Source organism: Plasmodium gonderi, assembly GCF_002157705.1.
Source record: "Plasmodium gonderi DNA, contig: Chr08, whole genome shotgun sequence".
NCBI classification, from domain to species: Eukaryota; Apicomplexa; class Aconoidasida; order Haemosporida; family Plasmodiidae; genus Plasmodium; species Plasmodium gonderi.
This window is the reverse complement of record NW_021628933.1, coordinates 494,684-508,097: the sequence shown is the minus strand read 5'-3', so window position 1 is coordinate 508,097 and position 13,414 is coordinate 494,684. Positions and strand designations below refer to the sequence as shown.

Sequence of the window (13,414 nt, the reverse complement as noted above, 5' to 3'; positions counted from 1 at the left end):
AATTACAAATTGACGCGAAAATAAAAAAAAAAAAAAAAAAAATACATACAAACCAAATATATACAAAATACATCAAAAATACATAAAAAATATATATATAAAGTACAAACAAAATACATACAAAATAACCACGACTAAACACGCAAACACGAGTGATAATGTAAAATTTTGAAAAATAAACAAATTTTATTTCATTAATGCAAATTTAATTTCGCCTCCCTCCCCCATTTACATAAATATGTAATGTCCGTTAATTTTCGACATAACAGAAAAAAAAAAATAAATAACAACAAAAAGATAACTTTTCTTATTAGTTTCAACTAATATATCCTTTCTCGTCATTTCTGTTTCTGTTTTAATTTTTTTTTTTTTTTTTTTTTTTTTTTTTTCTCTGCTTTGTTTTTTTTTTTTTTTTTTACAATTTCATTTTTCTGTAAATTCGTACAGCTAGCAACCACACCGTGATATACGAATTTTTTCTATAATTAAATTGTCAAAAAAAAAAAGGCCAAAGTTATATTTAACACACATCCTACAGAATAATGTATACACATGCACAGAAATATATTTGAATATATTCATACAAGTTATAAAACAGTGGCATGAAGTTTTCTTCTTTTTATTGAATATTCTGTTGCACAAACTTTTTTTTTTTTTTTTTTTTTTTTGCACATTCACCACATAATGTACATCTTAATTAAAAACAAGGAATAAATGAAGAATACCTTTGAAAACAAAAAATGGATGATTAGATAAATATTTCAAAACATGGTATAACACGTTCTACATTCAAAGTATTCGAAGAAAATGTGAGAACATGCATTTTTGAAGTCTTTCTTGCCCAATAACATTTGCTTATGCATGAAGTTGTTTGTAAAACTTATCACCAACAAGTAGTATTAATTTTCCTATATCTCACATGTAAGTGACAGTATATATATATATGAACGATTGTTCATCTGTTTGAGGATACACCATTTGACAGCTAACAGGAAATAGAAGATATTGTGTGAATGAGACACAAATTTCACTTGGAAAAATTAGAGAAAAATATCCAAAACAGAAATAAAAAAAAAAAAAAAAAAAAAAAAGATGATTGAACAATCGAGAGAGGTAAATGTAGACGCGGATGAAGATGAATCTGGTGAATATGGAAAAGATGTATCAGATAAATTAGAAGAATCGAATGAAGGGGAGAAAGTACGTACTAGTGCTACAAGAAAACGTAAAAATTACAAAGAGTTATATGGAGGATATAACGAATGGAAAAATAATAAAATTGACTTTTCTTATTATATAAATATGGAATCAACAATTATAGAACTGCTACTAGATAACAACCTAGAATCTTTTCAAAATGCAGGGAAGTTGTTGTTTGTTGTTTTGTCTGGATTATCAAAAAGATTGTTATATTTAAAAAGAATACTAAATTTAGTAAATTTATTTTTTTATAAAGGAGGGAAGAAATTTTATCATAGTTACATGCATTTGAAAATACTTTTATTTATTTTTAAAAATATTAGATTAAATTGTATGGATGCACGTTTGCACATTTTTAATCTTTTAATGTCTAATAATAATTTAAAACAGTTAGAAAAATATAAATATATCTACACACCTAAAGGTCCCTTTTTTACCTATGTTGATCATTTATATTATCATATCAAAGATTTTATTATTCTAATCAGGAATCTTTTAATCCAAATTTCAGTAGAGAAACAATATTTAGAAGTTAACCAATCGAACAAATCGAAAGAAGAACTCTTAAATGAATTAAAATCAAATAAAAAAATAGCAATGTATAAAGAAACTGATGAAGAAATGTTGATTCATTTTTTTAAATTATTTAATTATGAATATTCAAAATCATTAGAAAAGTCACTAAAACATTTAATAGAACAATGTACCAGGGTTAACTTACCCATACATAGTATATATTTAGATATTTATATTTTATACAATATAAAAAATATAGTAAAACTTTTAGTTGTTATAGATCAACTTATTTGTTCCCTTTATCCGTACTATTACTTTTATGAATTAAAATTGAAACTTTTGCTTTTTCATATTTATAACTGTCAACCAGACCTTATTCTCCAAGCTCCGGTACCACAAGACGTGGCCCCTGATCCGGTAGCACTTAGGAAGGAGCAGATGGGTTCAGAATTGCAGAAAAAGGACACAGACTTGCAAGAGGTCGCATTGAATACTTCATCTTGTGCAATAAATCAAAGTAATGCCATTTTTTTAATTAGAAATGTGAACGTATTTAAACCTGAAGAAGGCAGCACGCTCCTATATGATGAATCCTCTGTTGGTAATGCAAATTATCAGTTGAACAAAAATGATGAGAGAGAACTAAAAAGATTACTAAATCTGAGGAAAAAGGAGAAAGAAAAAACGAATGAATATCTTAATAGCCTATATAGTAGTGACTCGAATAAGAGTGATAATACGGATTTAAGTGAGCATGCAGTTCAGAAAAAGTATTTGGGTGATAAGCAACTGTCCGATGAAGAGGATGATAATGAAAAAGATTTATATTTGGATGAATTTATGAATTTATACATTAATTGCACAGAGGGAATGGTTCACAGTTTACCTTCTCTTAGTGAATTACATGATATCCATCCATTAAAAGAATTGAATGAAAAAATTAGAAGCAAAAGAATTCAAAGGAATATAAAAGATATTGACTTTCCCATACTGGAAGATGCAAAGATGAATGATATAAAGAGTGTAGACATCAGTGTAATGGAACATGAGAAGGATCTAATTGAAGGAAATGAATTAGAAAATAACTTGAGTACAAAAGCAAATGAAGAAATTGTAAACGATGATATAAATACAACAAAAAAGGAACAAAAAAAAGAAAAATTATCAAATCTTCCCAATATTGAAAATATTCATAAAAATACATATAACGATATTACATACAATAAAAATGTTGTTGTTAATGTTGCTAAAAGTTTAATGCATTCATCAAATTATGATCCAATATTTATAAAACTTTTTTACATTTATTTATTACCTATCATTTCCTTTGAAAAAAGAATCGAAATATTTTTAACATATTCCTATTCAAGTTACAAAATTATGAAACCATTAATTTTTATCATCTTTTATAATAACTATAAATCAACCCATATTCTTAGCCTCCTCACACAACATTTTAGGGAGAATACCTACTTTTTTCAAAAGTATAAAAATACTTATTTCAATGGACTTTCCCTAAGAAACATACCCAAGAGTTATTTTATCTTTTCCTTCCTTCTTTCTGTTTTCTTCTATGATCACAAAGTTGAATCCCTCCTCTATATCTTCAAGTTGTTTTCCAAGTAAGACAGCAGTATACAGAAAATTTCTCTTTCCCCAACCCCCCATCTTACCTATTACAAACAGTCTTTTATTCTTTTGTGTTCAATTAGACTTACTCATTGATGAGTATATATTTAAATAGCAATTTTAAGTTTGCATATCCGATTCACCTGAGTATCTACTGGCATCGATTCGAATTCACATGCCCATTGTGCACATTTCTGGTTCATTATTTTCCATCTCACCCAGCATCACATCACTTTTTTTTTTTCCTCCCCTTTCCTTATAGCTACGATAGAGACATAATTAATGACCAAATGCACGATATAAAGTATAAGAAAATATATAAGAATGTGGTATTAGAAAATGACGAAAAATATATGGAACAGAAAAAGAGCATAAACATAATACTTATAAAATTTGTTGAAATATACAAGGAAAAATTTGGCACAAATCTTTGCAATTATTTTGATTTTTATAGAATATTTTTTGTGCTCTTTGCTTCTTGTGTTAATATGGAATAGGCATGTCAAGAGGTTGAGTATTTCGCTTACGTAGCTATCCAGATTAGCGGTTTCTAGTATTATATTGCCTTTTTGCAAGAGCATTTTAGGCAATACATATACATATATATATATATACATATATATATATATATATATATATATATATATATATATATATATATATATATATAGATGCGTACACACATACATGTATCTATATCTATGTATGCATGCGTGTGTGCAACATTCGTTTTGTCATTTCATCTTACCAGTGTGTATCAGAAAAATGAGAACTTGGAGCGAAATTGCGAAGGAACTACACGTGCAGGTGTCTTATTAACTTTCCCAAAGATTTGTTGAGAACATTTGCGTTTTTTTTTTTTTTTTTTTTTTTTTTTTGTTTTACATCCATATCAGATGCATTCACAATTTGTTTAATCTTTTCCTTTTACACCCCATATATTTAATTTCCCTGAATATCTTTTAACACAATTTGGTATGCATATAAGAAAATCATAAAGTGTAATCTTATATAATATCAATAAAAAATATGGTCATGTCTTGAATGACAAAATGGATTTAATTCAATTTGGGGGGGGGGGGGGGATAGATAGAACTATTAATTTTTTTCTTAAAAAAAATTATTGCACATAGTGTTCTTTTGGACGCTCTTTTCCAATTGTACACATTGTTTACGTAATCTTGTTGATAAATTATTCAAGATTTTTTTTTTTTTTTTTTTTTTTTAACCCTGTTTGCAATCTTTCTTCATATATGGTGCACAAGTTAAGTATTCCATTTGACTATACTTGTTGAACTTTTTGTGTTTCTATTTTTTCTAAAGAGTCACTAATTTTCATGTCTTGCTTGGTTAGCATGCATATATTTGCAATAATAACAATAGTATGGCGAAAATAGTGTGACTTTAATTATCCTATATGTTATTCTGTTCTATGTCAATTTTTTTTTTTCATATAAATTACTTCCCTGAATTGAGGTATAAAAAGTTACTGCTAAGTTAAGCATCAGCCTCTTCTACACCCATCAATAAATATGCAATTTTAAACGTATGGCGTTGTATTCACTTAGTGCATAAGAGAACATGCGCATGTATATATTTTTTTTTAATTGTTTACTCAGAAAAAATTGCTAATGCCAAGTAGTAAAATTTTAAGTGCGCATAAATTTGCAGATAAATTGCACGATTATTTTGCTTTACGTTGCTTCACTCTGCTTTGCTTTATTTTATTTTTTTTGGACAAGTGGAAATTTTCTTGTCGCGCTTTTATAGCATTTACATTTAAAAGGCAGTTTTACTATAATTAAAAAACTTGTGTGTGATGTTTTAATATAAGTATACACACGAATAGGTATAAACAAGCATAAGCATAATTACAACACATTTGAACGCATTTTTTTTTTTTTTTTTTTTTCTTCTTTTTCTTGAGGTCATACTTATAAGAATAAGGATAAAAAAAAAAAAAAAAAAAAGAAAGGCAAGTGTGAATGGGAAAAATTCCTGCCCAGAATGTTACAACGAAAAGGGGAAATTACTATAGTCCACATCATCGTTCTTGAACTTTTGTAGCATTTTTTTTTTTTTTTTCTTTTTTTTATATAAAACATATTTGAAGCAAAGTTAAAAACCCAAATGAAAATAAAAATTAATATCCTACTCATAAGCATGATTATGCACATAGTAAAAGGATTAATCAAAATCATAGCCAGAATATAGCCCTCTATAAAAAATTATTTAAAATTCTGTCTTTCCAGGAAAGAGGGATATTATATGCACATACCATTCTTAAATACACTTTGCACATACCAAACAAATGTCAAATGAATATTACACACCATTTTAATGCAAATATGGGAAAAAAAAAATATAATAAATTAAACAAAAAAAGAAAAAAAAAAAAAAAAAAAAAGACTGCCCTTTCCATTCTTCGTTCTTTTGTACTCATAAGATTATATATCAATTCTTATGAATAAATTTAGTATAGAATTTTTTCCTTATCTTGCTTGTTTACATACACAAGTATTTTTTTTCACTACTTTTTCCTAAATGGAAAGTAAAAATGTTAAGGGCGGGAAGAATGTGAAAAAAGAAGAAAAAAAAAAAAAAAAAAAGGAGTAGCCAGTAAGTCCTAAAGAAATAATGCACATTTCTTTTTTTTTTTTTTCACGTTAAACAAAAAAAAAAAAAAAAAAAAAAAATATAAGGAATTACATAAATTTCTAATTACACAAATAGTAGTGGTGAATGAGAATTTTAAATAGCCACTCTTATTTTTTTTTTTTTTTTTTTTCTATTATATGTAATTTAGGAAAATAATAAGAAATAAGAGGAAAATAAAAAGATTAAGAAAAAAAAAAAAAAAAAAAAAATATATATAATTAAAAAAAGATCAGACATTCTTATACCCATTTTGTGAAACATGCTTAAAAGCAATGGATAATTTCGTTTGTAAATTTTGCATCCTATGATTAGTTTTACATATATATTGTGTGTTTAATTAAAAATATAAAGTGTGTGTAATATATATATATATATATCTATCTATCACTAATTATTATTCTCGTTTCTGCTCGGTTACTTAATTATTTTGGCCATAATTAAAATATATTTCTAGTGGAAAAAGAAATACTAGGGGTATCACGTAATTATCCTTTTATGTAATAAACCTTTGCTTTTTTTTTTCTTTTTTTTTTTTTTTTTTTCTTCTTCTTTCTCTCTCTCTTTCTCCCTCTCTCCCTGCCTCTTATTTTTTTTTTTTTTTTTTTAATATATGTGATAATTCCTCCTAGGAAAATTGTACCCTAAGGGAAGAAAAAAAAAAAAAAAGTGTATATTTACACAAACACACACACATATATACAAACATATGTTTACAACCATTTACACCTAATTCAAAGCAAAATTAAAATTGTTGTTTCTACACAAATTACACATTTGAAAGAAACACTTAAGCAGAAAAATGGGGAATATTGTGTCTTGTTGTTCCCTAGAAGAAAATCAAAAATATTTAAATGATGATGAAATATTGGAAAGTAATAATACCTAGAATTATATTCAATTTTGAGGGAAAAAAATGAACCCCTCTCCATAGCATGTTTCATCGGAAATTTGAAGCGAACAAATATATATGTATATTTTGTGTACAAACTTGTGCATGTATATATGTGCACATTTTTTATTTTGTATGTGCAATTTATGCATTATTCCTTTTTTTTTTTTTTTTTTTTTTCGCTCCTTTTACTAGCGTTTTCTAATGATGAGACAAACGAATTTAAAAAGCGACTAAAGAACAACATTCAAATAGTTGTTTTACTACAAGTAAATAAATTACATGTTTTAGTTGGATTACCCATAAAAGTGTTGTATAGCTGTTTATTTGTTTTCGTTTTTATTTTTTTTTTTTTTTTTTTCCTCATTTTTGTGTGTACAAAGTGTGTGCAATTTTTTTTTTTTTTTTTTTTTTTCGAAAATGTAATACAATGTTTTGTAAACACCCTAATAAGAAGCCTTTCAATCTTCTTAACCATAGTCACATGGGTTTACCCATATAGCATTACACATATATACGGTTACACGCATAAGTACGTACATACATATATAGAAATATACTTTTTTTTTTTTTTTTTTTTTTTTTTTCCCCCCTTTTTTGTTATATAGGATGGTACAAAATTACCGTGTAACTTACAAGCGAATTTCAATGAAAAAACCTTATGCATATCTTGCCATCAGAAAGTAATTAATTTTAGCCCATTTGTTTTTCATGTTTTATCCTATGTTGATAATCATTTAATCGTCCTTTTTTTATAATGCGTGACCTATGCTTATGCTCACATATGCATGTGTGTTTGTTCATACATTAGCACAATAAGAGCAACAAAAGGTTCATATATGTGAAAAAAAATGGGCAAGCTTATAAGACCGTTCTATGTAAACACATCGTCATCCTTTTACACTATAAACATTTCTACAGGTGAGAATGATAAACTTTAGCGACATTCGATCTTTGTTATATGGAGAAGAACAATTGAAGCGTGTAGAAACTCAAGCAAATTTGATAAATGACAACTGTTGTCTTGCTTTACATTTAGACGACAGTGGCAATTGTATCCCTATAAAATTTGGAAATATAAAAGAAAAAAATATATTTATCTTTATTATGAGGGAATACAAGAAAAATTCATAACTTTATGAATTAATGCTTTTAAATCAGTTACATTTAGCACCTTCCCTTTTGGCAAATTTATGAGAAGTATTTCCGAATTCAGATACTCACCATTTCTTTGACGTTTTTTTTTTTTTTTTTTTTGCATTTAACGTGTTCACATTTCATGTTCTCATTTCACTTCACCACTTTCACCAATAATTCCTGTTTTTTACCCGAATGCTATGGTTTCGACATACATGCATGGGTAAGCAAAACGATGCATATATATGTATATATACATATATATACACAAATACGTACACTCGTTATGTATATGCGTGTGTGTATCTCTTAAAGAAGACATGAATTTCCGCAGCAATTTTTCGATAGTTTTTGCACAAAATTTTCGATGATTTTCTTTAATTTTCAAGGAAGAGTTTTGCTTTCCCCCCCCCCTCCTCTCTTATTGATCAATAGCCTTTTTTTTTTTTTTTTTTTTTTTTCTTGAAATATTTTTAAATAAAACTGATTTGAAATTTTTTGGTCAGTTTATTTTTTTGTTTTCTGCAAATGATGAAAATATAAGCTTCGACGAATTATATTTTCATACAACCGACTATTTTTTTTTTTTTTTTTTTTTTTGCATAAGTGAATAATTAATGTTTAAAATGGTGATATATGTCTTTACAAAAAAATAATAAAATAATAGCAATAGTAGCGACAATAGTTATAACAATAGTAATAACAATATTAGTAATAAAATAAAACTGCGAAACGCATGGCGGAAAACAAACAAGACAAAATCGGTGTGGCAGAAATAGCACACTTGAGAAAAAGGACAAATGGGAAAAAGCACCAAAATAGTCAAAGTATGAACGAGTGAAATGGACAAATGCGGTGGGGAAAAAAGTTTATGAAAATGAAAAAAAATGGTACATTGGTAAAAGTGGAAGATGTCGAAAAAATTAAATTCTCATCGTTTATAATTTTTACAACTCTCAATGGTTGTAAAAAAAAAAAAAATTCTTTTCAGTATAGCAACTCGACGCTGATGGTTAATTTGAGACATTTTTCATTGAAGTATGCTTTAATCTGTGCAGGAAAAAAAAAAAAAAAAAAAATACATTTTTTGATAAGATGTTCAGTATGAGCACATGCGAATGAAAAGCAAAAGTGCACATGTACATGTGTAAGCAAAAATTGGCACGGGATGAGGGGCCATACGTTATCACTTAATTTTTGCTTGAAGTTTAAAGTCATGCATTCGTCGGGTCTGTCAAAAAAAACGGGGAAAAAATTTATGTTGTATGTATGTATGTATGCATGCATGACGTGAGAGATCGCAAGGCAGGTACAACTGCTTTGAAAGTTTGTTGTGCACAGAATTACTTGGTAGAAACGTATATCTCTATAGTGTTGTTTTTTTTCAAAATTTCCAAATCATTGTAAGAAATACTATTGAACGTTAAGATGATGTGAAGGTATCTGTTTTGAAAAAAAAGAAAAAAAAAAAGTAATAATAAAATAAATAAATATATAATGTGTCTTGCCTGATAAGAAAAGGTGGGATGAAAAGGAAAGATTTATACCTCAGCGTTTATTTATTTATTTGCATATTTATTTATTTACATATTTATTTATTTACATATTTATTTATTTACATATTTATTTATTTACATATTTATTTACTTATATATTTACTTGTTTATTTACTTGTTTATTTACTTGTTTATTTACTTATTTATTTTTTTTTTCTTTTCAAATTTGTCCATTTTTCCCTTTTTCCTGTATTTTTCTCATTTTAACCTGTCAATAACTGTGTAGTGATACGATTTCACCTGTCTTGGAATGTTGCGCTCTTCACATCTGTCAACTTTCCCTGTTTTGGTCGTTTTAACTGATTGTATGTCATTCATTATATCAATAGATGAATCGTGTATTTTTATTTCATTTTGTTCTTCCTCTCTTTTATTATTACTATTGATCTGTTTTTCATTTACTATGTTGTAAAATTTTATATCATTTTCATCCATCGGTTCAATGTTCCCTTGGCCTAATTCACTGTCTACACAATGAGAATTTAAAAAATGTTTAGTTTTAGGTGTATATCCTAAATCTTTATATTGAAAAAATTTTGTATTTATACTTATATCACTTCTAAGTATTTTTTCTGTGTTATTTAATGTTTCTAATATTTTATACAAAATTTTATTTTTAAAATAAGTATTATGGAAATGTTTATATATTGTAGAATGAATAACTGCTTCTGCATACATATCTCTTGAACTTTCCCCTTTGATTTTACAGGTACTTATAAAAATGTAATCATAATTTATTTCATCTAAATTGTTAATAAAATCCTTCGGCAGAATGGGCTCTTTCATCTTACTACTGTAATATACATAAATAAAATAATCACATAATTTTTCTTTAAATTCATTGGACTTTGTTTTGATAGAAACTTTTTCCACATCTGTCACGATGCAGAAGCAGAACTTGGGTTTTATTACTTTATGTTCATTTATTTTTTTCATATGTTTATTCATGAATTTTTCATACGCCTAAATGTGGGATTCAAGAAAAAAAAAAAAAAAAAAAAAAGAAAAAAAAGAAAAAAAAGAAAAAAAAGGTAATTTATTATTTATTGTATGTTCTTGCTTATGCTCTGAATATTGTCTTTTCAAAGGAGTATACTTTTGCATTCCTAACTGAAAAAACTATTACATACTACGGAGCTAAAAGAGACATTGTTATCACATCAACATTTCTGTTGCCTCAGAATTTTTCTGTGACTGTATTGCTTCACCTGCTTATCATTTTTGTGCAAATCGTTTAGGGCGTCCCAAATGCATTCAGCATTTTTCAGATCCATTTTGCGAGAGAAAAAAAAAATGTTCTTATTTTCCAAGGTGTGCTATGCTATGGCGATTCCCTTGTAAAATTAAGTACATCCTAGAGTAATTTATGGAATGGTCAAAATGTAAGCATGTATATGTGTGTATATGTTCATGTATGTATGTATGTTTTTTTTTTTTTTTTTTTTTTTTTTTTTCCATCAAACAAGGAGGGGAAAATTACAAACTAGCTGAGTAACGCATTGTTTATGTATCCCCCCTCAAGACTTGCTATAATGACTTTGTAATAATTCCTCCAATTGTCTATTTTAGATGAATGCTTGGAAAAAAAAAAAAAAAAAAAACTTGTCTTTATTTTTACTTACCTCGTGGAGAACAATTCCACGATGCGAAAGAGACATGAATGTGAATTGAATTCAACTGAGTGCAGCGAAATGAATAGAGAGAACTCACGTAGTGGAAAAATGATTTACTATTTGGCTTCTCAACTTAAGAAGGAAAAAGGAGTTTTAAAATTTTATCAATTCTTTTTTTTTTTTTAAATTGATATATATATATATATATATATATATATATATATATATATATATATATATAACGGTGACGCATTCGTATGTATGATAAAAAGGCATATAACATAAATGATCTGTTTAATCCGTTTCGAAGTTTTAATTAGGCAACACTGTTTAAAAAAAAAAGAGGCAAAATATTTAGAAAAAAAAAAAAAAAAAAAAGTACTATTATGCGCAGAAAGGTGAATAGGTTAACAAAAGTTCCATTTATTTAGTTAAAATAGGATAGAAATAGGGAAAAGAAAAAAGGGAGGAGAAACATTTTTTATTTTATAATTATTTAACATCTTTTTCCCCCCCGCTTCTACACATTCGAGAAAGTTTATATAGAAATCCACATTTGTGAAAATAAAACGACGCACACTAACGTATCCACAATGAAGGGAAAAGTGTGCCAAGAAAAATAAATTTTTTTAAAAGAGGAAGAGCATCCACAGCATTAGAACCTCGCGAGTAAAATTTATTTCAAAGCCTGAGGCAGATTTGTCATAAGTGGGGGGAATACTAAGCTTGGTGAGTAAACACATTGAAAGTAAGTGTACACATGAATATGATAAAATGATACAGCAAAACGGGAGAAGAAATATTTTGAAAAAAAAAAAAAAAAAAAAAAAAAAAAAAAAATTATTTTGTAAAAGCATGGAAAGAGAAGAAGGCAAACCGTTTTACACGTATTAGAAAAAAAGAAGTTCTCACAACATAACAATTGTTTTTTCTCCTTACATGTAGGAGTTATGTTTACCAACTTTAGTAAGATCATTCCAAAAAACATTTTTTTTTGGACAAGTAAGAAATGCATAAACACAAATGTAAGACTACGAAACCCGTATTATAGGAAAAAAGGATTTTGGGAATGGAGGAGAAGAATTATTCATAGGTATAATGAAAAAAGATACATTAGAAAAGGAATAAAGCCAAAGATTCCGAACAAAAATGAAGAAAATATAAAAAATAGAAAGGATGATGTTTATTGGACTTTTAAAGTTTATCAATTAAAAATCAGTTTAAGAAATTTATATAATTTCGGTAGGCTGATCAAAGGGTTACATTTAGAAGATGCTCTAGTATTTTTAGAATCCATACCACAGATAAGGGTAAACAGTATCCTTAATTCTTTATTAAATTCTAAGGACAAAATTGTTCATAAATTTAATGGAGATGTATCACGGTTATATATTGACAATGTACAAATACATTACAACACTCCAATGAAATACATTAAGTATCATGCATTAGGTCATTTTGGATTAGTCAAAAGTTATAGAAATACATTTACTTACACTATTAAACAAATGAATATACAAGAATTTTATCATAAAGTTTTCATACGTGGGAACGTACCTCGAGCTTTATCACACAATATGAGATTATATTATCATCAAAATAGAATTAACAAAGAAAATTTAATTCAGTGGTACCCATATATATGTGCAAACTCGAGATATTACTTCAGGGAAAAGTTAAGATATTTTAATAACATCTATCAGTTTGATTACTACAAATCTAGACGAGCGTGGATCCAGAATTACTTCAACAACCAGGAAAGAAGAACCAAAGAATTGAAGATGCAGAGAAATCTGCTCAACGATGCAAGTACGACTTAGTTTAAAAACAAAAAAACAGACAGCAAACAAACGAACAATTAAATAAATAAATTGGTAGAACAAAGCATATGTGCAATTCTCCCCCGTGACCTTTTTATTATTATTTTTTTTTTTTTTGTCTATAATTCTGGCATATGTTTTGTAATTCTGTTGCGCCCCTTTCCTTTACATTATATTCACAATATGCATATTCCTTTTTTATTCACCATTTGTAATTTAAAGTGGTAATTTTATTTGTTGTCTGTTTTCAAAAATAAACACAGAAAAAATAAAAACTGCTGATGTTAACATGTATGGAGCATGTCATGCCTGATCGATTCTTGCGTGAATTTCGCAGAACATTAAGAAGTAGCATATGAAAAAAAATAAATAAATACATAAATAGATGAATAAATA

The 13,414-nt window shown here is 27.2% G+C and overlaps 4 protein-coding genes across 4 annotated transcripts; 3 read left to right on the top strand and 1 right to left on the bottom strand.

Moving 5' to 3' along the window:
* Positions 1–1,092: 1,092 nt before the first annotated feature.
* Positions 1,093–3,842, top strand: PGO_081000 (hypothetical protein, conserved; the record flags this gene model as incomplete). The annotated part of the gene is made up of 2 exons (XM_028687322.1): positions 1,093–3,338; positions 3,608–3,842. 2 exons carry the CDS (start codon positions 1,093–1,095, stop codon positions 3,840–3,842), a joined length of 2,481 nt encoding a protein of 826 aa, XP_028543123.1.
* Positions 3,843–6,802: 2,960 nt separating this feature from the next.
* Positions 6,803–8,026, top strand: PGO_080990 (inner membrane complex sub-compartment protein 1; the record flags this gene model as incomplete). Its single annotated transcript, XM_028687321.1, has 4 exons — positions 6,803–6,875; positions 7,088–7,161; positions 7,501–7,575; positions 7,814–8,026. 4 exons carry the CDS (start codon positions 6,803–6,805, stop codon positions 8,024–8,026), a joined length of 435 nt encoding a protein of 144 aa, XP_028543122.1.
* A 990-nt stretch (positions 8,027–9,016) lies between these two features.
* PGO_080980 (hypothetical protein, conserved) lies at positions 9,017–10,859 on the bottom strand (the record flags this gene model as incomplete). Its single annotated transcript, XM_028687320.1, has 5 exons — positions 9,017–9,079; positions 9,212–9,260; positions 9,377–9,472; positions 9,794–10,548; positions 10,794–10,859. The coding sequence occupies 5 exons, from the start codon at positions 10,857–10,859 to the stop codon at positions 9,017–9,019; spliced, it is 1,029 nt and encodes a 342-aa protein (XP_028543121.1).
* Positions 10,860–12,148: 1,289 nt separating this feature from the next.
* PGO_080970 (50S ribosomal protein L22, mitochondrial) lies at positions 12,149–13,018 on the top strand (the record flags this gene model as incomplete). The annotated part of the gene is made up of 1 exon (XM_028687319.1): positions 12,149–13,018. One exon carries the CDS (start codon positions 12,149–12,151, stop codon positions 13,016–13,018), a length of 870 nt encoding a protein of 289 aa, XP_028543120.1.
* Positions 13,019–13,414: the final 396 nt, after the last annotated feature.